This window comes from Eubalaena glacialis, chromosome 6 (assembly GCF_028564815.1).
Source record: "Eubalaena glacialis isolate mEubGla1 chromosome 6, mEubGla1.1.hap2.+ XY, whole genome shotgun sequence".
Classification (NCBI taxonomy): Eukaryota; Metazoa; Chordata; class Mammalia; order Artiodactyla; family Balaenidae; genus Eubalaena; species Eubalaena glacialis.
Window position 1 is genome coordinate 8,349,211 of NC_083721.1, and position 25,057 is coordinate 8,374,267.

Sequence of the window (25,057 nt, forward strand, 5' to 3'; positions counted from 1 at the left end):
TCTTAATCAGTTCCCATACTGATATGTAAATTTTATTTATATTGTTAAAGAATCAACTTTTAGCTTTGTGGATCCTTCTTTACGAGTTGTTCCATTTTCATTATTTTCTTTCTTTTTTTTTGGAATTTTATTTTTTTATACAGCAGGTTCTTATTAGTTATCCATTTTATACATATTAGCGTATATATGTCAATCCCAATCTCCCAATACATCACACCACCCCCCTCCCCGCCACTTTCCCCCCTTGGTGTCCATATGTTTGTTCTCTACATCTGTGTCTCAATTTCTGCCCTGCAAACTGGTTCATCTGTACCATTTTTCTAGGTTCCACAACTATGCATTAATATATGATATTTGTTTTTCTCTTTCTGACTTACTTCACTCTGTATGACAGTCTCTAGATTCATCCACATCTCTACAAATGACCCAATTTCGTTCCTTTTCATGGCTGAGTAATATTCCATTGTATATATGTACGACATCTTCTTTACCCATTCATCTGACGATGGGCATTTAGGTTGCTTCCATGACCTGGCTATTGTAAATAGTGCTGCAATGAACATTTGGCTGCATGTGTCTTTTTGAATTATGGTTTTCTCTGGGTATATATATGCTCAGTAGTGGGATTGCTGGGTCATATGGTAGTTCTATTTTTAGTTTTTTAAGGAACCTCCATACTGTTTCTCCATAGTGGCTGTACCAATTTACATTCCCACCAAAGGTGCAAGAGGGTTCCCTTTTCTCCACACCCTCTCCAGCATTTGCTGTTTGTAGATTTTCTAATGACGCCCATTCTAACTGGTGTGAGGTGATACCTCATTGTAGTTTTGATTTGCATTTCTCTAATAATTAGTGATGTTAAGCAGCTTTTCATGTGCTTCTTGGCCATCTGTATATCTTCTTTGGAGAAATGTCTGTTCAGGTCTTCTGCCCATTTTTGGATTGGGTTGTTTGTTTTTTTAATATTGAGCTGCTTGTAAATTTTGGAGATTAATCCTTTGTCAGTTGCTTCATTTGCAAATATTTTCTCCCATTCTGAGGGTTGTCTTTTCGTCTTGTTTATGGTTTCCTTTGCTGTGCAAAAGATTTTAAGTTTCATTAGGTCCCATTTGTTTATTTTTGCTTTTATTTCAATTTCTCTAGGAGGTGGATCAAAAAAGATCTTGCTGTGATTTAAGTCAAAGAGTGTTCTTCCTATGTTTTCCTCTAAGAGTATTATAGTGTTCAGTCTTACATTTAGGTCTTGAATCCATTTTGAGTTTATTTTTGTGTATGGTGTTAGGGAGTGTTCTAATTTCATTCTTTTACATGTAGCTGTCCAGTTTTCCCAGCACCACTTATTGAAGAGACTGCCTTTTCTGCATTGTATATGCTTGCCTCCTTTGCCATAGATAAGTTGACCATAGGTGCATGGGTTTATCTCTGGGCTTTCTATCCTGTTCCATTGATCTATATTTCTGTTTTTGTGCCAGTACCATATTGTCTTGATTACTGTAGCTTTGTAGTATAGTCTGAAGTCAGGGAGTCTGATTCCTCCAGCTCCGTTTTTTTCCCTCAAGACTGCTTTGGCTATTCGGGGCCTTTTATGTCTCCATACAAATTTTAAGATTTTTTTGTTCTAGTTCTGTAAAAAATGCCATTGGTAATTTGATAGGGATTGCATTGAATCTGCAGATTGCTTTGGGTAGTATAGTCCTTTTCACAATATTGATTCTTCCAATCCAAGAACATGATATATCTCTCCATCTGTTTGTATCATATTTAATTTCTTTCATCAGCGTCTTATAGTTTTGTGCACACAGGTCTTTTGTCTCCCCAGGTAGGTTTATTCATAGGTATTTTATTCTTTTTGTTGCAATGGTAAATGGGAGTGTTTCCTTAATTTCTCTTTCAGATTTTTCATCATTAGTGTATAGGAATGCAAGAGATTTCTGTGCATTAATTTTGTATCCTGCAACTTTACCAGATTCATTGATTAGCTCTAGTAGTTTTCTGGTGGCATCTTTAGGATTCTCTATGTATAGTAGTATCATGCCATCTGCAAACAGTGACAGTTTTATTTCTTCCTTTCCAATTTGTATTCCTTTTATTTCTTTTTCTTCTCTGATTGCCACGGCTAGAACTTCCAAAACTATGTTGAATAATAGTGGTGAGAGAGGACATCCTTGTCTTGTTCCTGATCTTAGAGGAAATGCTTTCAGTTTTTCACCATTGAGAATGGTTTTTGCTGTGGGTTTGTCGTATATAGCCTTTATTATGTTGAGGTAGGTTCCCTCTATGCCCACTTTCTGGAGAGTTTTTATCATAAATGGGTATTGAATTGTGTCAAAAGCTTTCTCTGCCTCTATTGAGATGATCATATGGTTTTTCTTCTTCAGTTTGTTAATATGGTGTATCACATTGATTGATTTGCATATATTGAAGAATCCTTGCATCCCTGGGATAAATCCCACTTGATCATGGTGTATGATCCTTTTAATGTGTTGCTGGATTCTGTCTGCTAGTATTTTGTTAAGGATTTTTGCATCTATATTCATCAGCGATATTGGTCTGTAATTTTCTTTTTTTTGTAGTATCTTTGTCTGGTTTTCATATCAGGGTGATGGTGGCCTCACAGATGAGTTTGGGAGTGTTCCTTCCTCTGCAATTTTTTGGAAGAGTTTGAGAAGGATGGGTGTTAGCTCTTCTCTAAATGGTTGATAGAATTCACCTGTGAAGCCATCTGGTCCTGGACTTTTGTTTGTTGAAAGATTTGTAATCACAGTTTCAATTTCATTACTTGTGATTGGTCTGTCCATATTTTCTATTTCTTGCTGGTTCAGTGTTGGAAGGAGATACCTTTCTAAGAATTGGTCCATTTCTTCCAGGTTGTCCATTTTATTGCCATGGAGTTGCCTGTAGTAGTCTCTTAGGATGCTTTGTATTTCTGCGGTGTCTGTTGTAACTTCTCCTTTTTCATTTCTAATTTTACTGATTTGAGTCCTCTCCCTCTTTTTCTTGATGAGTCTGGCTAATGGTTTATCAATTTCGTTTATCTTCTCAAAGAACCAGCTTTTAGTTTTACTGATCTTTGCTATTGTTTTCTTTGTTTCTATTTCATTTATTTCTGCTCTGATCTTTATGATTTCTTTCCTTCTGCTAACTTTGGGTTTTGTTTGTTCTTCTTTCTCTAGTTCTTTTAGGTGTAAGGTTAGATTGTTTATTTGAGATGTTTGTTGTTTCTTGAGTTAGGATTGTATTGCTATAAACTTCCCTCTTAGAACTGCTTTTGCTGCATCCCATAGGTTTTGGATCATCGTGTTTGCATTGTCATTTGTCTCTAGGTATTTTTTGATTTCCTCTTTGATTTCTTCAGTGATCTCTTGGTTATTTAGTAATGTAGTGTTTAGCCTCCATGTGTTTGTGTTTTTTACATTTTTTTCCCTGTAATTCATTTCTAATCTCATAGCGTTGTGGGCAGAAAAGATGCTTGATATGATTTTAGTTTTCCTAAATTTACTGAGGCTTGATTTGTGACCCAAGATGTGATCTATCCTGGAGAATGTTCTGTGCGCACTTGAGAAGAAAGTGTAATCTGCTGTTTTTGGATGGAATGTGCTATAAATATCAATTAAGTCTCTCTGGTCTATTGTGTCATTTAAAGCTCGTGTTTCCTTATTAATTTTCTGTTTGGATGATCTGTCCATTGGTGTAAGTGAGGTGTTAAAGTCCCCCACTATTACTGTGTTACTGTCGATTTCCTCTTTTATAATTGCTAGCAGTTGCCTTATGTGTTGAGGTGCTCCTATGTTGGGTGCATATATATTTATAATTGTTATATCTTCTTCTTGGATTGATCCCTTGATCATTATGTAGTGTCCTTCCTTGTCTCTTGTAACATTCTTTATTTTAAAGTCTATTTTATCTGCTATGAGTATTGCTACTCCAGCTTTCTTTTGATTTCCATATGCATGGAATATCTTTTTCCATCCCCTCACTTTCAGTCTGTATGTGTCCCTAGGTCTGAAGTGGGTCTCCTGTAGACAGCATATACATGGGTCTTGTTTTTGTATCCATTCAGCAAGCCTGTGTCTTTTGGTTGGAGCATTTAATCCATTCACGTTTAAGGTAATTATCGATATGTATGTTCCTATGACCATTTTCTTAAGTGTTTTGGGTTTGTTTTTGTAGGTCCTTTTCTTCTCTTGTGTTTCCCACTTAGAGAAGTTCCTTTAGCATTTGTTGTAGAGCTGGTTTGGTGGTGCTGAATTCTCCCAGCTTTTGCTTGTCTGTAAAGCTTTTGATTTCTCCATCAAATCTGAAAGAGATCCTTGCCAGGTAGAGTAATCTTGGTTGTACGTTCTTCCCTTTCATCACTTTAAATGTGTCATGCCACTCCCTTCTGGCTTGTACAGTTTCTGTGAGAAATCAGCTGTTAACCTTATGGGAGTTCCCTTGTATGTTATTTGTCATTTTTCCCTTGCTGCTTTCAATAATTTTTCTTTGTCTTTAATTTTTGTCAGTTTGATTACTACGTGCCTCGGCGTGTTTCTCCTTGGGTTTATCCTGCCTGGGACTCTCTGCACTTCCTGGACTTGGGTGGCTATTTCCTTTCCCATGTTAGGGAAGTTTTCAACTATAATCTTTTCAAATATTTTCTTAGGTCCCTTCTCTCTCTCTTCTTCTTCTGGGACCCTTATAATGCAAATGTTGCTGCGTTTAATGTTGTCCCAGAGGTCTCCTAGGTTGTCTTCATTTCTTTTCATTCTTTTTTCTTTATTCTGTTCCACAGCAGTGAATTCCACCATTCTGTCTTCCAGGTCACTTATCTGTTCTTCTGCCTCAGTTATTCTGCTATTGATTCCTTCTAGTGTAGTTTTCATTTCAGTTATTGTATTGTTCTTCTCTGTTTGTTTGTTCTTTAATTCTTCTTCTAAGTCTCTGTTAAACATTTCTTGCATCTTCTCGATCTTTGCCTCCATTCTTTTTCCGAGGTCCTGGATCATCTTCACTATCATTATTCTGAATTCTTTTTCTGGAAGGTTGCCTGTCTCCACTTCATTTAGTTGTTTTTCTGGGGTTTTATCTTGTTCCTTCATCTGGTACATAGCCCTCTGCCTTTTCATCTTGTCTGTCTTTCTGTGACTGTAGTTTTTGTTCCACAGGCTGCAGGATTGTAGTTCTTGCATCTGCTGTCTGCCCTCTCTTGGATGAGGCTATCTAAGAGGCTTGTGCAAGTTTCCTGATGGGAGGGACTGGTGGTGGGTAGAGCTGGCTGTTGCTCTGGTGGGCAGAGCTCAGTAAAACTTTAATCCGCTTGTCTGCTGATGGGTGGGGCTGGGTTCCCTCCCTGTTGGTTGTTTGGCCTGAGGTGACCCAACAATGGAGCCTACCCGGGCTCTTTGGTGGGGCTAATGGAGGACTCTGGGAGGGCTCATGCCAAGGAGTACTTCCCAGAACTTCTACTACCAGTGTCCTTGTCCCCACGGTGAGCCACAGCCACCCCCTGCCTCTGCAGGAGACCCTCCAACACCAGCAGGTAGGTCTGGTTCAGTCTCCTACGAGGTCACTGCTCCTTCCCCTGGGTCCTGATGCACACACTACTTTGTGTGTGCCCTCCAAGAGTGGAATCTCTGTTTCCCCCAGTCCTGTCGAAGTGCTGTAATCAAATCCCGCTAGCCTTCAAAGTCTGATTCTCTAGGAATTCCTCCTCCCGTTGCCAGACCCCCATGTTGGGAAGCCTGACGTGGGGCTCAGAACCTTCACTCCAGTGGGTGGACTTCTGTGGTATAAGTGTTCTCCAGTCTGTGAGTCACCCACCCAGCAGTTATGGGATTCGATTTTATCGTGATTGCACCCTTCCTACCGTCTCACTGTGGCTTCTCCTTTGTCTTTGGATGTGGGTATCTTTTTTGGTGAGTTCCAGTGTCTTCCCATCAATGACTGTTCAGCAGTTAGTTGTGATTCCGGTGCTCTCGCAAGAGGGAGTGAGAGCATGTCCTTCTACTCCGCTATCTTGAATCAATCTCCTTCACTATTTTCTACTTTGTTATTTCCTTCTACTTTCTTTGGGTTTTTTTCCTTGCTCTTGGAATGAATGCACCACTAATCTAAAAGTCTTTATTCCTTTAATACATACATTTAGCTTGATAAATTTCCTTCAAAGTAATATCAAAGTTGTATCCCTTGTATTTTTTTATTGAGAGGGAAGTACAGAGATTTCCATATACCCCTTTGCCCCTTACATGAATAGCTTCCCCCATCGTCAAAATCACTCCTCAGAATGGTATATTGGGTTGGCAAAAAAGTTCCTTCGGTTTTTAAGTAAAAAGGAAAGACATTTTTCATTTTCACCATGAACTTTATTGAACAACATATTCACCGTTTTGTTCCACTACCTTCTGCCATTTTTCAGGCAACCTCATAATTCCATCTTCCCAAAACTTTTTATCTTTTTGAGCAAAGAACTATTCCAGGTGCCTTTTACAGTCTTCCAGGGAATTGAAATTTTTTCCATTAAGAGAATTTTGTAAAGACCAAAGTAAACGGAAATCCAAAAGTGCAATGTCTGGAGAATATGGCAGATGAATCAAAACTTCCCAGCCAAGCTCTAACAGTTTTTGCCTGGTCATCAAAGAAACATGCGGTCTTGCGTTATCTTGATGGAAGATTATGCATTTTCTGTTGACTAATTCTGGACACTTTTCATCGAGTGCTGCTTTCAGTTGGTCTAACTGGGAGCAGTACTTGTAGGAATTAATCGTTTGGTTTTCCAGAAGGAGCTCATAATAGAGGACTACCTTCCAATTCCACCATATGCACAACATCACCTTCTTTGGAGGAAGACCAGCCTTTGGTGTGGTTGGTGGTGGTTCATTTCGCTTGCCCCACGATCTCTTCCGTTCCACATTACTGTACAGCATCCACTTTTCATTGCCAATCATAATTTGTTTTAAAAACAGAATGTTTTCATTACGTTTTAGTAGAAAATCATATGCGGAAATATGGTCAAGAAGGTGTTTTTCGCTTAACTTATGTGGAACCCAAACATCAAAGAAATGAAAATAACCAAGCTGGAGCAAATGATTTTCGACGCTTGATCTGGATATTTTCAGTATGTCAGCTATCTCCCATGTGGTATAACGTTGACTGTTCTCAATTAATGTCTCAACTTGATCGCTATCAACTTCAACTGGTCTACCCGACCCTGGAGCATCGTCCAACGAGAAACCTCCAGCACGAAACTTCACAAACCACCTTTGACACGTTCGCTCAGTCACAGCACCTTCGCCATACACTGCACAGATCTTTTTTGCGTTTCAGTTGTGTTTTTACCTTTCTTGAAATAATAAAGCGTAATATGTTGAAAATGTTGCTTTTTTCTTCCATCTTCAATATTAAAATGGTTACACAAAAATTCACCAATTTTGAAAAGCTTTTTTTTAAATGCACACTGATATGACAGCTGTCACATACAATCAAAACTGTTTCGAATGAAGTTAAAGACAACTAAGTGTTACTAGAGTCATCTTACCTAAAAAACCAAATGAGGGACTTCCCTGGTGGTGCAGTGGTTAAGAAGCCGCCTGCCAATGCAGGGGACCTGGGTTCGAGCCCTGGTCCAGGAAGATCCCACATGCCACGGAACTAAGCCCATGCGCCACAACTACTGAGCCTGCGCTCTAGAGCCCGTGAGCCACAACTACTGAGCTCGTGAGCCTCAACTACTGAAGCCTGCAAGCCTAGAGCCCGTGCTCCCTAGCAACAGAAGCCACTGCAATGAGAAGCCTGCGCACCACAATGAAGAGCAGCCCCCGCTGGCCGCAACTAGAGAAAGCCCAGGCGCAGCAACGAAGACCCAACGCAGCCAAAAAAATAAATTAATTAAAAAAAAAAAAAAAACCAACGAACCTTTTGGCCAACCCAATATACATACACAGGGTGTGTGTGGGGGGGGGGGGGGGGGGCGGGGGGGGTGCTTTTTTTTTTTTTTTAACCAAGGATTAACCTACACTGACACATCATAATCACCCAAAGTCCATAGTTTACCTATGAACCCTATGGTTCACTCTTCATGTTGTACATTCCATAGGTTCGGACGAATGTATAATGACTCTATCTATCATTTATACTATCATACAGAGGATTTTCACAGCCCTAAAAATCCTCTGTGCTGTGCCTATTCATCTCTTCCCCCTTGATGTACATTTTTCATTACTTACCAAATACTACAGAATTTTATATAGAAAGTTATATGATAAATCATTCAAAGAATAAAAAGTTTGCTCTTTAATGGTTCTATAGTAGGTGTAATAAAACCGCAGGTGCTTAAACCTTTTAAAATGATTTAAACCTTCTTGAAATATCTAACTTAAAAGTTAACACTTTGGGAAGACTTGCTTCTTCCTTTTAAATCTATGGGAAACAAACAATTTTGTATTCAGTATTAACCATTAGTTAAATCTCTGGTTCACACACTTACCAAATTAAAACATAAATTAGTGATGATTTGGTTTCTTAGCAATCACCTATTAAATTATATGTTCATAACTAAAATTATTAAAAAAAAACTTTAGAGATGTACACGATTAGACTTAATTCATGTGAAAAATGTTATGTTCAAAGAGTTTGCTTTTCCATTAGAAAAGCCTTTGCCTTTACCTGGTGTGCAGCTCTGGAGGATTTAGAAAACTGTTTCTCCAAGATGTTTTTCAAATCTACTGGTAAACTCCCTTGTGAACCAGAACTAAAAGAGAAAAGCACTGTTTTGAATTATTTTAAAATAAAACAATCCTGCTTATTATATAAAGAAAAAAATATTTACTGAAGGTCATTTTAAACACTTAGTAAATGGAGAGTCACAAGTTCCTAAATAGAAATATTACCAAGATGCCAATTCTCTCCAAATTAATTTCTAAATCCAATAAAAATCCCTATAAATTTCCTGGGGAAAGGGGACCAGATGAACTGATTATTCAGATGTTATAAAAGAACAGCTTTAAGAAAAAAAAAAAAGAAAGAAAGAAATTGGGGGATTTACACTGATTACCTAAAGTTATTACAAATCTAAAGTCATCAATAACAACAAAGTCATGAAACAAGAAATGTGCCCCAAAACACTGCAAAGATGATCCATCTCATATGAAAATCTGTGAATAAGATATAACCTTTTCAGAAAGTCTGACCCCCAATGCTGGTGAGGGTAAGGAAGATTCAGGTACTCCAGGTGGTGTTTTCTGACACCACATGTGTGGGTTGCTGACACCACATACCTGTCATTTTTCCACACCGATTCTCCAACACCAACTGAGTGTCCAACAATTCAATTCTGACACCAACTCTGGAGTTAAGAACTCAGGCCCCACAGGTTAAAGGCTCAGTCCCACAAGACTGCCCTCACTTCAGCCACAATGGGCTACCCAGGCTACCCATACTTCTGCCCTGCCAACTACAAATTCAGGGGTTCCCGTGACTACCCCTTGGGTTCAACTATTCCCTAGGACAACTCACAGAACTCAGGAAAGCGCTTTACTTACCATTACCAGTTTATTGTAAAGGATGTAAGTCAGGAGCAGCTCAGTGGAAAAGATGCATGGGAAGGTGTAGGGGAAGGGGGTGCCTCAGAGCTTTCACACACTCCCAGAGTGCACCAGCTCCCCAGCATCTCGATGTATTCACCAACCAGAAGCTCCCTGAGCCCCTACGTTTAGAGGTTCTTACTGACGTTTCATTACACAGGCATCAATGATTTAATTACTGGACATTGGTGACTAAACTCAATTTCTTGCTCCCTTCTTCTCCCCAAAGATCGGGGGTGGGGCTGAGAAGTTCCAACCAATCACACACTTTATCTTTCTGGTGATCAGCCTCAATCCTGAGGTAGGGACCCAGCCTTGGGTCACTTTATTAGTATAAACTCAAGTAGAGAGGAAGGGGCTCGTTATAAATAACGAAAGACTCTCTCATCACTCAGGAAATTCCAAGGGTCCTAGGAGCCCTGTGCCAGGAACTGGGGACATAGACCGAATATATAAATATCTTTATTATACCACACCCTCTCATAGCTTAGTAGGAGTGTGAACACTGCTCATTTTTTGAGAGGAGAATTTGGCAGTATCTTGATAAAGTTAAAATTACACATCCCCTTTGACAGCAGTTCCACTCTAGAAATTTCTCCTTCACACACATCTATACTAGGAAATATCCTGCAGCCATGAAAATGAAGGATATAGATCTCCATGGTCTGATATGGAAAGGTAGTCAAGGCATTTTGAAAGAGATAAAAGCAAGCTGTAGGCCAGAAGAGTTCCAACAACAGTGAAAACTATAGTGTTAACAATAATGATAGTTCAAGTGTATTGAGCATTTACCATGTTCCAGGGCTCTAAGTATTTTATGTGGTTGTCCCATTTAATTGTTAAATAACCTCATGAAGTAGACATAATCAACAAGAGCATTCAGTTTGAAAACAGAAACAAAATATCAGGAAAATAAATTTATCTTTAACACAACAGGTTAAAGTTATAACTGTGCATTCAAAGAATGAGCATGTATTGGGTTTTGGTTTCCTTTTATGATGAGGGAAGCGGGGCAAGGAGGAAGACTCAGGACTTTTCCAACGAATAACTGAACAACAAAAGGCACTATGGCCTTGCTTTGTATTTAACTTTTGAGGCACCATCAAAAAATGGTCATTTTTAAAAAATAGGGCTTTACTAATTTCTCTTAGTGCTTTGATATTCAAATCATTCTCCTTTAAGCACCTACCAAGGAATCAGTCTTAAGAAATGAAGAGAAAACTGAAAACTAGTGGAACTGTGGCAAAAATGGCTTTGCAGTTTCTCCAGCACCACTTTCACTGATTTCATGAATTTCTGTATCTGTTATAAGATTTACAATTTCACTTTGCAATCAATTTATATCTTTGTAGCTAACGGGGGATTAACTCTAAAGATTGGTGGCAAGAGTTCTCACTGCTAATTTGGGGGGGATGTTTGGTAGAACGAATTTTGTAAGTGGTCGGTTCATTAGTAAATCCTTGCCTATGAATATACAAACAGCCACGCCAGTGTATGCAAAGTTAAGTTCCCAGATGGCCAAGAAATTGCTACCAGCAAGTTTCTAAAGCAAGGCACTAGAGAAGGGAGTCAGAGAGAGGGGAAATAAAGCAAACAGGGAAGGAGACTAAGTTTTCACTTTATACTTATCTGAATCTTTTTTCCTCTTATGAGCCTGTATTTTGGAATTTTAAAAAATTAATACTGATATATCTCATATTATATGACTTTCAGAAATCAGTATTAACATCCAGGATTAATACTCCTTTAGCCAAAAATGACCCTCTCCTAATAAAGACATGCCGTGCCATCTGAAAGGGATTTTTAGTACTTATCATAGTACACATATGTAAAGGTAGCTACTACTAGAAAGAGATATATTTTTCCTTTTACTTTTTTCTTGGGAGGAGGGCATTACAGAAACGAAACAAAACAAACAAACAAAAACCCTTACATTAAAAAACATACCTGAACTTCTCCAATTCATTGTTTCGGGATTTTTGTTTTCCTTTATATTTTGGAGGCTGACCTGCGAATACAAAAGTATTTGTTCCTGAAATCTGTACATAAAAATCTACAAACTTGAAAGTAAAACATTTTTTTAAAATGTAAATTGGAATAAGAAAGCAAAGGAGGCAACACAGTATGTGAGTCTAACTATAAACAGGTAAGCCAAAAAAAAAGAAGCTACTGATGATGTTTCTCTATGTATGCTATAAAATTATTATAAAGATAAATTATAATGATGATTATCATTTAGTCCTATAGTAGATATAGAAGAGATATAGGCTGTAGTTCCTGTTCTCAGGTAGTTTACAATCAGATGGGAAGAAAAGACAGTCACTTCACCAATTAAATAACAATCCCCATTAAGAAGAAAAGAAGATGCATTGTTACTGAAATATTTATTCCATAGTAACTGCTCTTGTAACTCCTAGAAGGGAAAAATCACTTAAGCTGGAGTGGCTGGGAAACGCCTTAGTGGGGATGCAGCATTTGTATTTAGTTTTAAGGAACAAGTAGGATTTGCAAAGAATGGGCCAAATGAAGTTTTATTTTAAGAAACACTAAGTAAACCTGTGTGACTGGGCGAGTTAAGTAAGGATAGGTTGAAAGGGGCTGCAAGCCAGGCAGGTTGGTATGAGTGTTTGCAGGCCCAGGGCTTCTGACTCCCCAGCTCTGCGAGTTCAGCCTTCATCCCACTGAAAGGAGGAGAGAGCCACTGTACGCTTTGGGGCAGGGGAGCCACACGTGCAAAGCTGTGTAGAAGAGAGCACAGCAGTAGGGACCGGGTGTCTCTGAGGGAAGCTTTGGGAGAGATGGCAGAGGCAAGTCAGAGACTACGTATTAGGGAGGGGATGAGAGCCTGAGCTCTGATGGCCTCAGAAAAAAGAGGCTTCTAGAAAGAAAGAAGAGTTCTAGTTTGATTTCTACTGTGTGACCTAGGGCAAAACTATTTAATCTAACCCTGGGACCTCAATTTCTTTGACTGAATATAGATGTGGAAGTATGGATGGTATTTAAATTATTTAAATGTGCTATCTGATAATAATGGTCTAAGAAATACCAATAAATTAAAAGCTGTTTTCAAAAACACGGTTTTATTCTCAAAGATTTTTCACATGCTATGAAGTCACATCAGGTAAGACAAACACCTGCGTTTCCCCCTCTTTGTAACTGTGCTGAAGTGCTAACCAGTAGTTAAGTGGAGCAGCACTGGAGCCTAAGAGAAGATAGAGCTGCAGGAAGTAAAAGACAGAAATGGCTGCCAGGAGTAAAAACACTGAAAAAAATAAACAAATGAACCAAAAAACAAGTGGCAGGAAAAGAGAGCAACGGGATCACTAACTAGAAGGTCAACAATCACCAGAGCAGCTCTGAGAGGAGCACGTGAAAGCTTGAGGTAAGTAACCTGTGTGTTTAACAACAACCTGGACTTGCTGAATTCTCTCAAACTCTGTTTTAAAAGGCAGAGAAGAATAACCCACTTAGGACGATTTCTCTCAAAAGCTGGGAGTGGGCTTCCCTGGTGGCGCAGTGGTTGAGAGTCTGCCTGCCAATGCAGGGGACGCGGGTTCGAGCCCTGGTCTGGGAGGATCCCACATGCCGCGGAGCGACTGGGCCCGTGAGCCACAGCTACTGAGCCTGCGCGTCTGGAGCCTGTGCTCCGCAACAAGAGAGGCCGCGATAGTGAGAGGCCCGCGCACCGCGATGAAGAGTGGCCCCCGCTCGCCGCAACTGGAGAAAGCCCTCGCACAGAAACAAAGACCCAACACAGCCAAGAATAAATAAATTAATTAATTAATTAAAAAAAAAAAAAAAAAAGCTGGGAGTATAAACGGAGACTGAGAAATAAACGAGGCATGAGTATCCACTTCTCTGGAACCCTTCATTTCCCAAAGATGCCAAGTAGACAAGGTCTGGCTGTGTGTCTGCATATTTTCTAGATGCATAAATAAACATATGCACTAAGCACATACAATTTAAATAAACTAGTATTAGGCTAAAGCATCCATTCTCAACAGGGGTGACATCACCCCCAAGAAAGTCGTAACTGGTTATTGGAAGATGAAGAAAATCCATTTTTATATATAAAGCACACATGTACATACAGTACATAAACAAATAAACAGTATCCGTGATATTAAAGTTTCACGAGGGGAGGGTAATTAGGGGAAAAAAGTGTCTAAAAAGGCTCTGGGAGCAGGGGGTAGATAATGAAATAAAAGTTGAGAAACACTGGCCTAGTGGAAATTAGCAGACCAAGAAGAGCGCCATTTTTCTTCTCCATTCCTTTATTTGGTTTTCCAAAATTAAATTTATTAAACAATATGAAAAGACTGAGCGTTGATTTCAAATAAACATTCAATGTTTTCTCAACACAGAAGCATTGTAAAGTAAAAGGAGAACAGTAGCAAATATAAGTGAGGCTTGTGAGAATTTTAGGGCATGGAAGTTGAGGCAACACTACGCTAATTCAGCAACAATTTACATATGGGAAAAAGACTCACTTGATGGTGGTAGAAATTCAGGATGACAGTCACAATCATCTACCTTCAAAGCTTCATCTGCCACCTACCATGAAAATAAAATTAGTGACACTTTCAAAAAAATACAGCCATGAACAATTCAATAGCTAAATAATAAAACTGAGTAGCAAAGAATTTATCCAAGTGCCTAAAATACTCAGCTTTACCAAATGAATAAACAAACTGATAACTACTGAACAATAAATACTGAATTAATACTATCACATCTTTCCTTATTCTCTTCTCCCTAACTGAATACAGCTTCTTTGAGACTTTCATTATTAACAGCAGAAGGACTTTACAGCAGGTTGGGAAAGTTCCCTTCAATGCGTACTACATATCTAACCCGAAAACACCAATTCCCTTTTTTCCCCTCAAACCCTGGAAAGAAATATAAATGTGAACTTGGTGATACCTGCTGAGCTTTGAGTACACTACAGTTCGGGAAAACTCAGACACAGGTCATCTGGGACACTGATCACAGAGCCAGGCTATAGGCTTAGAGGTGCGTATTGGTTTCCATTATCACAAAAATATTATTGTAAAAATATAAGACTACCTATACTTGAAATAATTCTAATTTTAGTTTTTAACTGAGCTTACCTTTGGATTCTGATTACCACCGTTTGCCATTTCGTGGTTAGTTTTTCTGGAATTTTTTTCAGTCTCCACAAAGTTAAGTGAAGTACTAAATGCAGGTGCTGATAAACTAGGTATGTAGGCCCTGAGTGGTAATAAAAGAAATAATCATTTTTTAAAAATTATTTTAAAAAAATTATCCTTCAAACAAAGAGGTTTCAGCAAGTAAAGCCTTTTTACCTTGAAAGCAAGGTAATAGTGTTTCAAAAAGAATCTCTACCTGTGAGATTGGGTTTCATACATAAATATTACTTTAAATTTGGTATTAAAAACTCCAAATAGATTAAGAACAGTTCAAGAAATGTATTCTGGTTTCTAATTTTAAAATAAGTTAAGTCTCCCTGTTATAAATTTAACAGCTTCAATATCTTAGGCATTTAAGCATGTGGGAAAAGCTTAATCTATTTTAACTGCCAAGTGAAAAACGTAGACTCCTGGCTGCTATTTGTTTTCTTATGAGCACACTCAAGTCTATCTGCTGCCTATTTCTAACGGAAGTGTCTTAGCCTTTGGAAAGACATCAGGAGGCTGGAAGCAGATGTTTCCAGGACAGAGGTGAGGGGTAAAAGGCACAGACTGAGCCCCGCTCTCTGCTGCCAGGAACCTCGTGGCTAAACTGGTGCCATTCAAGCGCAGTAACATCCAATTAACATTTCACGCCTCTTCTCCCATAGGCTTAGGCTATGGATCTCCGATATATACATATGCAAAGAATTCAGCCACACAGTAAGCAAAACAAATCAGGCAAATCACAGGTCGCCTGATCTTACAAACACTTTAAAAACCTCTTCTCATCCTTCCATCTCCAACTTTGTTGTGGTTGCTATTATCTACTAAAGCATCAAACAGCAATTCTTAAACTCAGAGCAAAACCATTCCAAGTAACAGCTACTGATCTGATATTAACTCACCTGCTTTCATAGAAGGCTTTAATTGGATTCCTAGTTGGTGTTCGACCTACAAAAATGAATCACACACACACATAGTAATCAGTGGATTGGCAACACATACTTTAAAAGATTTTCACATTTCTTTTAAGCTGACAGTAAGAATATCAAATTTAGGGAACTGAAAAATAAACCTAAACAATTTTACACTTCTAGATGTTTTTAGTTTTAGAATGATGTCAACAAAATGTTACACAAACCTTATCTGACATCTCATTTTATGTGATCATTGACTAGATGCAGCAATATATAAATCTCCATCAGAGACAGTACCTGTCTTCAAGGAGCTCACAATCTTATAATCATGTTCTGTTGGATGACAACATCTGCTAGTGAAATAGGACTGCTCAGCTCAGCTTCATAAGACACTAACTACCCAAAGAAGAAATAACAGGAAAGATCTATATGCTGAAAGCACAGAATGAAAGCATTCAGGTACTGCGAAAGCAAAACGACTTAGGAGAGAAAACAAGGGTAAAATGAAAATCTGGAATTCCTAGCCTGCACACTAATTTATGATGTACCCATGTATATACATACATTCAGCATGCTACAGAATTAGCCACAAACTTGGTGCAAAAACATCAAACAACTCTATTGAAGGGCCTTTTCTTTAGGAAATAAGTATAATAATGGAGAAAAAAATCTTAAACTTTGTTTCAAAAGGCTTTACTTCATTCAAAATTTCAAGAAAGTATATTTTTCTAAGGAAGAATAAATAATAATTTGTTGCTGTTTCAAATAAAAAGTACAAATCATTTATTTTTACCTATTGGAATACAATACTAACAAAATTCTACATGAATAGAAATGAAAAACTTAACTGAGTTAACCGAAATAACATAAAGGAAGTACAAATCATCTGAGAATTGATTTATGGTCCTCCATTAATCCAAGAAACCCACCTTCAAAAGTTTTAAAGGGAATTCGACTGTAACCAAAAGAATCTTAGGTGAAATACCTTGCAGGTCTTCTATTTGTTTTTGTAACTTTACATGCTGCTGAATTAGATCCTTGATTCCCTCAGGGTCATTTTTACAGAGTTTTTGAGCTTTTATGTTTGCTTGCAGGGCCCAGTCATATTCCCCCAGCATAGAAAGAGCAGCACAATAACGATAATGACCCTGTTCCAAAAAGATAAATTCAATTTTTTCTCAAAAATATGCTTAAGTTAAAGAAAATAGATAAGGAAAAAATATTTTGCTTGAAAACTGATTAGTTACTTAAAATGTTAGATTAGGATCCTATCAATAAAAAAAATAAATAAAAATGTTAATACCTCTCAGGAAATAAAGTCACCTAAATGAGTTAAATGAAAAGCTACGAATAGTATTCATAATAATTTTTAACAACTGACTAGAGATCAGTGTTTCTGCTTAAGAGATTTTTGTACCCCCCCCCAAAGAAAATAATTCAACCTTTACTGTACGTAAGAAAGAAATACACTATTTTTATGTCAAATTAAGTATAAAAATGATGCATTATAAAAAACTTAATTTTTTTCAAAATACTTTTAGGCAGTAATAGTCTCTAAGTCGTTACACTCCCTACACTTCTGAAGTCAAAAGGGTTTTAGAGCTGGGAGGAACAATCAGCCCGTGCAGTAGTTTTCCAACCCTGCTGAAGAGCACGGGCACAGATAAGGGGTGCATCTATTAATTCCATCTTTCTTAATCAGCTTTTAATTATTTTACCTCTAAGTATAGAGTTCTTGGCTTTAAGAAAAGATCCAAAAACCACTGATTTACTCTTAATTCCACTGATCAGGTTGTTTGTTTTATTGCTACGGAACCATAGTCCTGGCTGGTCCCATTTATGCGTTTTGGGAAATCTTGTATATCAAGCATGAAGATTTTAATCTAGAAAGCTAATATTACCAAACCTGGGGCTAAGTCAGCCAACCCCTCTTGTAGCTACTCCCAAACCAAACTCCCATTTTAGGCACAGTATCTCCATTTAAGAAGTGATTTACAAGTGAGAGAGGCTAGAAACTGGCCTAATGCCACATTTATTTAGAGACAAACCAAAGAACTTGTATCTTAGGACCCCAGGTCCAGAGCTCTTTCCTCTTTACTACACATTTTACAAAGAACATTCTGATTCTACGAGAAAATATGAAATCAGAAATAAGTGGTCCTTTTAAGAAAGATGCGACTTTCACTAAAAGAAGCCAGAAACAACCAAAGGACCTCTGTTTATGCAAGTTTAGAGCGTATATAATCCTACTCTGGTGCACCAACCCAACCTGTTCCAGGGCATTTCTTAGCCAGGCTCGTTAGGCTCAGATCAAAGATCCCAATTCAGATTGCATTTGGTTAAACTCTGCTTTTCCTCCAAAGGCATAAGATAAAGAGTTCTCACAGATACGCTACAAGACCAAAATTCTATCCACTAAGCATATATCAAATTCAAAGTTTAAATAACTGCATTAAAAAAAAATCACAGCATAGGAAATTATGAGAGATTATAAACCTTACCTGCTAAATTTGTAGAAAACGCTTCATTTCTTTCTCTTTTCCACTCACTTTTCTCATCTTTTACTGGGTCCTTTTCCCTAAACTCTGTAAAACCCAGTGTAACTTCTATCAGTTGAGAAAGGAGTTTATTCAGATCTCTCTGCTGAAATTGTCTGAATGAAGCTTAAATTAAAGGTATCTCAGAAAGTTTCTTGAACCCAATTACAAAGGAAGTTTTGCTCTTCTCTGACATTATCTCATTCTCTATCACATATACAGTTCATCTGACTAGCATCCCCTCCTCGTGTGGGCCATCATGTCCCTACTCCACACAGTAATGCCCCCACTAGTGCCCCCAGCTCAACAATGGCTGGCAGGGTAGAAGCATAGCTGTGACCCAGGAGACTGGCCAATCCAAATGCACCACTTCCCAGGTCACAGTAATTGATCCACAGGTGGGCACACGGCTCAACCAGGATCAGTCTGAGGCATTCCACAGTCATACTACATAAATACTAACAGAGGCTCTCTCTCCACTAGAATAAACAGTTACTAGGATATCAGTTATTAGGATATCACTTTTTCAAAATGAAGCCAAGAGAGCCTATGCTCTAATTACCACTTGTGGTCAAGACGGAGTAACAGGGATTGGATATACCCTCTTGCTTAAAACGAACGAGGACAAAATACATGAAACGAAGGTTTGCAAGACACTGGATATCAGGCAACAAAAGAGAGTGATCCCTGAGAGATAAGAAACACAGAAAGCCCTATGATTGCTCCAGCTTACTTAAGGAGAGATTCTAAGCCATAGCACAGGGAGAAGGAACCCAGGGAGAGACCACAGTCTCAGTGAAGACAGAGCCAGGAGTCCAGGAAAGCCAAGGCAGCTCAAGTTCACAGGGCAGAGGACCAGAGAGGAGACAGCTGGACAGAGAACTCCAGAGATCTTCAGAGGGTCTCCCTTGAGTCTTCAGCTGAGTATCAATCAGTACATGCATGCGGGGCAATTACCCAAGCCAGGGAAAGAACCACTTGAAAGACTAAAAGGGAACAGTAGTCAGCACTGACACAGGGCAAGGAATAATTCCTGTTCCCACTGACCAATGCAGAAAACATCGTCATTCATGGAGTATTAAGTAGAGTACTCAAAAGAGTTTTGCCTCAGTTGTGCAGAAAAAATTAGCCCTAGACCAAATACCACTATGATATCATCCAACAAAGCTTAAAACAACACTCCAAAGAATCTGTTTCCAAGTAACTTTAATGCATCCCAAAACAAAACTCAAAAGTATTTACAGAAATACAAAAATATTAGTACCAAACAAGGTAAAATTCACAATCTCTGGCATCCAATCAAAAACTACTAGGTACGCAAAGACGGGAAAATGTGATCTATAATGAAGAGAAAAAAAATCAATCAATTGAAAACAATCCAGAAATGACACAGATGATAGAATTAGTAGACAAGGACATTAAAACAGTTATAAATATATTTCATATGTTCGAGAAGCTAAGGGAAAAACTGAACATATTAAGAAAAGACATGAAATATATAAGATATACTCAAACTGAAATTCTAGAGGTGACTGCTACAGCATTTAGATGAGAAATAAATTAGATGGAAATAAAGGCAGATTAGACATAGCAGAAGAAAAAGACCAGTCAATGTGAGGACAGAGCAATAGAATCTAGGTGAAATGAAACAGACAGAGCAAAAAGAGAAAAAAGATTAAAAACGATGCTAACAGGGAAGCACCACTGAGAAACAGAAAGAAAAATGTGTACAGATCTGGATCCGACCATGCCTGAAGCTGACCCCCTAGACTTTTCAATTACAGGAACCAATAAATTCCCTCTTCTACTTATAAGTTAGGTTTTGTCACTCCCAAACAAAAGGATTCTAATATACTCCTCAATATTAAAAAGTTCTTGAGGACATTTGTGAGGCTACTGGTTTGTATCCTGTATAACACCAAAAGATAATGCACTTGGAAATGTCAACAAATATCTGTTGACTATACTGTAAAAATTCTCACTCTTTGGTATACGACTCGCCCTCTCTTAAGCCTAAAAGTATGTGTAAGACTTACATAATATTGTAAATCAGTATACCTCAATACAAAAAATAATGAAAATAAAAAATAAATCATTTAAAAAATTAAAGTATGTCTACGACAGCTGACATTGTACCAGTCTTCTCTACCTGGAAAGAAGGAAGAAAAAATGGTCCACCCTCACACAGAAATCTACAGAGTACCTTCCTATACAGGCTTATATCCTAGAGGAATGACTCAATAGACTCAGATTCATAAAAGAACTCATAAAAGAATGGCGAATTCCCTGGTGGTCCAGTGGTTAAGACTCTGCACTCCCAATGCAGGGGGCCCAGGTTAGATCCCTGGTCAGGGAACTAGATCCCACATGCCACAACTAAAGATCCCATGTGCCACAACTAAGACCCGACGCAGGCAAATTAATTAATTAATTTATTTATTTTAAAATATCTATTTAAAAATTAAAAAATAAAAAATAAATAAAAGTAAAGAATGCATCTTGCACAGTCTACTTTTGTTTTTGAAGTTTAAAATATCCTTCAATGAGCATTCCTTTCTGGTAAAATAAAATGATAAATGACCTCAATATATAGTTACCAAATTTTCTGAATACTTACTAAGAGTTGTGTTTTTCATCTACACAAATACTTTTGCAACCATCAAAAAAATCCCAATTTAACAAAATGAGTGAACCCGCATAAATATAGTCAACTGATCTTTGACAAAGGACAAAGGCCATACAATGGAGCAAAGACAGTCTTTTCAACAAATGATACTGGAACTGGACATCTACATGCAAAAAAATGAATCCGGGGACTTCCTTGGTGGTCCAGTGGTAAGGAATCCGCCTTCCAATGCAGGGGACGTGGGTTCGATCCCTGGTTGAGGAACCAAGAACCCACATGCTGCGGGGCAACTAAGCCCGCATGCCGCAACTACTGAGCTTGCGTGCCTCAACTAGAGAGAGAAAACCCACACGCCACAACTAGAGAGAAGCCCACACGCCGCAACGAAGAGCCCGCATGCCACAATGAAGACCCAACGCAGCCAAAAATAAAAATTAATTAATTAATTAATTTAAAAAATGAATCCAGACCTAAAGCCCTTGACAAAAATTAACTCAAAATAGACCACAGACCTAAAACTCTTAGAGGATAGCATAGAGGAAAACCTAGATGATCTTGGGTATGGTGATGACTTTTTAGATACACCAAAGGCATGATCCATGAAAGAAATCATTGATAAGCTGGACTTAATTAAAATTAAAACTTATGCTCTGTGAAAGAAATGTCAAGAAAATGAGAAGGCAAGCCCCAGTCCAGGAGAAAATATTTGCAAAAAATACACCTGATAAAGGACTGTTATCCAAAATATACAAAGAACTCTTAAAACTCAACACTAAGAAAACAGCCAATTAAAAAATGAACCAAAGACCTTAACAGACACCTCATCAAAGAAGATACACAGAACTTCCCTGGTGGCGCAGTGGATAAGAATCCACCTGCCAATGCAGGGGACATGGGTTTGATCCCTGGTCCAGGAAGATCCCACATGCTGCGCGTGCCACAACTACTGAGCCTGCGTGCCAGGCTCCGCAACAAGAGAAGCCACCGCAAGGAGAAGCCCATGCACCACAACGAAGTGTAGCCCCCACTTGTCACAACTAGAGAAAGCCCGCACGCAGCAACGAAGACCCAATGCAGCCAAAAAAATTTTTTTTAATTTAAAAAGAAAAAAAAAAAAAAGATACACAGTGGCAAATAAGCATATGAAAAGATGCTCCACATCATATGTCATCTGGGAAATGCAAATTAAAACAATAAGATACCACTACACATCTATTAGAACAGCCAAAATTCAGGACACTGACAATGCCAAATGTTGGCAGGATGTGGAGCAACAGGAACTCTCATTCATTGCTGGTGGAAGTGCAAATGGTGTAGCCACTTCGGAACGTTTGGCGGTTTCCTAAAAAACTAAACGTATTCTTATCATATGATACAGCAACCGCACTCCTTGGTATTTACCCAAAGGAGTTGAAAATGTATGTCCACACAAAAACCTGCACATAGCTGTTTATAGCAGCTTTATTCATAATTGCCAAACCTTGGAAACAATCAAGATGTCCTTCAGTAGGTGAATGTATAAATAAACTGTAGTATATCCAGACAATGTAATATTTTTCAGTGCTAAAAAGAAATAGCTATCAAGCCATGAAAAGACATGCAGGAACCTTAACTGCATATTACTAAGTGAAAGAAGCCAATCTGAGAAGGCTATACATTGTATGATTCCAACTATAGGACATTCTGGAAAAGGTAAAACTATGGAGACAGTAAAAAGATCAACGGTTACCAGGAGTCTGGGGGGAAGGATGGATAAGAGGATGTCAGGGCAGTGAAAATACTCTGTATGAACCATAATGGTGGAATACATGTCATTATACATTTATCCAAACCCATAAAACACGGAACACTTAGGGAGTGAACCCTAAGGCAAACTATGGACTTTGGGTGATTATGATGTGTCCACGTAGGTTCATCAGTTTTCACAAATGTATAGCCCTGTTGGGGGATGCTGATAATAGGGGAGACTATGCAAGCATGGGGGCAGGGAATTTACAGGAAATCTCTGGACCTTCCTCTTAATTTTGCTGTGAACCTAAAACTGCTCTAAAGAAAATAAAGTCTTAAAAAAAAAAAGTGAATATTTTATGTTTGATAAGTTAAGCCAGGAATAAACATTCTACATAAAGTCCTCAATGTAATTAAGAAAGTTTTGAATTTAAGATATATGAAAGATAGCATATGTATTGTGTATATCTAATGGACGTTTCGAAAGAATAAACTGGGAAGGAGGCAATATTCAAATGATTAAGGGTGAAAATTTTCCAGAAATGCTGAAAGACATGAATTCTCGGATTTCAGAAGCCAAGCTATCCCAATTACGATGAATTTAAAGAAAATTCCTCATAGACACATTGCAATGAAATTGCCAAACGTTAAAGACAGTGAGAAGATCTTTAAAACACCCAGGAAAAGAAAAGATTACTTACAAAGGAAAAATAGCAGACTTGTCAACAGTGGCAAAAAAAGGTCAAAAGAACGTAGACTCAAACGTCTGCAAAGAATATTATACCCTGCTGAATTATTATTTAATAACTGGGATAAAATAAAGCCATTTAAAAAAATACAAAAAAAGAAAGTTTTAGTATATTTTTTCTAAGTTGATAATAGATTGAAATGTCAAAAGTTATCCCTGGAAAACCAGTATCATGGTCTAGGTTTTAGTATTATGAACTCTATCATCCATTCGTTCCGTAAATTAATTTATACAGCACCTGCCAAATGATCAGCAGAGGTTATGTTTCAAGTACAACAGCAACTCACGATGAAAATGGCAACAAGCTCATCGCCTTCAAACAGAAGCACAGCCAGGGCTGGATTCTCAATTCAATTTTATCTTTTACTTGCAATGACACCTTGCAAAAGTCACTTTCCCCTTCCGGGACTCAATTTCTTCATCTATAACTGAGGCATTTAAAAGTGACTCCAATATTTGGAGGCAGAAGTCCACCTGGAGAATTTTATAATCCCCAGACTCTAATACACTCCTAGGCCAACTGAATCACAATTTGGGGGCTCTAAAATTCTATGATTCTATTCACACTGGCTTATAAACAAATATGTAAACACTTTTTAAAATCTAAATATTGGTAAGCCAGTTAACTCATTTCAACCCATTCATTCAACTCATTTATTAAATCAACAAATACTGACTATGAGTGCTTGCTATGTGTCAGGCAGCTCGTCAGGCAGTCCAGATTCAGAAGTGAACCAACCAACCAAAAAAACCTGTCCTCAGGGAGTTCACAAGGTACTGGAGCACACACAAAAAACAACACAACTTAAACAACATATATCATATGTTCAATAATGATAAACGCTAAGAGGAAAAAAAAGTAAAGCAAAGAAAAACAGCAAATGTCTAGGAAGGGGCAGCTTTTGCATTTTAGTAATGTGGTCAGGGAAGGTTTCACTGAGAAGAGAACTTTCAGTGAACAATGAAAGGAAGTTAAGAGGGCTAGCTCAGGCTCTGGGGAAAGGCACTCTAATTCTAGGCAGAGGGAAGAGCAAGTACAAACTGGGAGTGGACCTGGCATGTGTAAGGAACAGTGAGGAGGCCAACGGGCCAACAGAGTGGACAAGGGAGACAGCAGCAGGAGTGAGGTCGGAGGAGTAACGGATGTTAAAGACAGGCGGCTGGTCAGACAGATCCTAGGAATAACTTTGATCAGGCGAAAAAACCACACTCATCCACTGCTTTATTGATGTATACTTAGGTATTTGCAGTTCTGTGCCATTAAAACAATACCACAGTGACCAATCTTGCACATCTCACCAGGTGCACATATGCAAGAATGTTTGTGGGGTACACACCCCTGGAATCAACTACGGCATACACACATCGTAGTGCTCTCCAAGTTGGTTGTGACAAATTCACACCCCACTGGTTTACTGAGAGCTCCTCTTAGTAAACACATTACTGATACTCAGGACTATCGGTCTCTAACTTTTGCTAATCTGAAGGACTCAACTTCACATTGTTTTTCACTTGTGGGTGTACACATGGGTCTGCTTGGAGGCTGTCTATTAGGCTCTCTCTATTAGGTTTCTATCTCTTTACAGTTTTAATTACTAGGAAACAGAATATACCTTTTTCTATCGCCCATTCAGGTTTCCTCATCTCTGAAATGCTTGTTTATTTCATTGGCCTGTTTTCTACTGGGTTTCTTATTTATCTTCGTTCTCTGCATATTCTGAATATAAATCCTATCAGTTATATATGTTCTATATATGACAAACTATCTCCTCCCAAATTATTTCATTCATG

At 38.3% G+C, this 25,057-nt stretch overlaps 1 protein-coding gene and 1 non-coding gene across 7 annotated transcripts in view; one reads left to right on the forward strand and one right to left on the reverse strand.

Moving 5' to 3' along the window:
- Positions 1–25,057, reverse strand: part of TTC3 (tetratricopeptide repeat domain 3) — a 135,558-nt gene that overhangs the window by 76,674 nt on the left and 33,827 nt on the right. For 4 of the 6 annotated variants that reach the window (XM_061193926.1, XM_061193928.1, XM_061193929.1 and 1 more), the window contains 6 exons: positions 16,613–16,775; positions 15,616–15,661; positions 14,669–14,789; positions 14,048–14,111; positions 11,505–11,565; positions 8,641–8,725 (listed from right to left, as the gene is read on the reverse strand). In XM_061193926.1, the coding sequence (XP_061049909.1) occupies positions 8,641–8,725; positions 11,505–11,565; positions 14,048–14,111; positions 14,669–14,789; positions 15,616–15,661; positions 16,613–16,775 (540 nt within the window). The remainder of the gene's footprint in view (positions 1–8,640; positions 8,726–11,504; positions 11,566–14,047; positions 14,112–14,668; positions 14,790–15,615; positions 15,662–16,612; positions 16,776–25,057) is intronic. The other 2 variants (XM_061193930.1, XM_061193931.1) reach the window with 1 other exon arrangement.
- Positions 20,448–20,520, forward strand: TRNAG-CCC (transfer RNA glycine (anticodon CCC)). Its single transcript has one exon. It is a non-coding gene; the product is annotated as a tRNA-Gly (tRNA).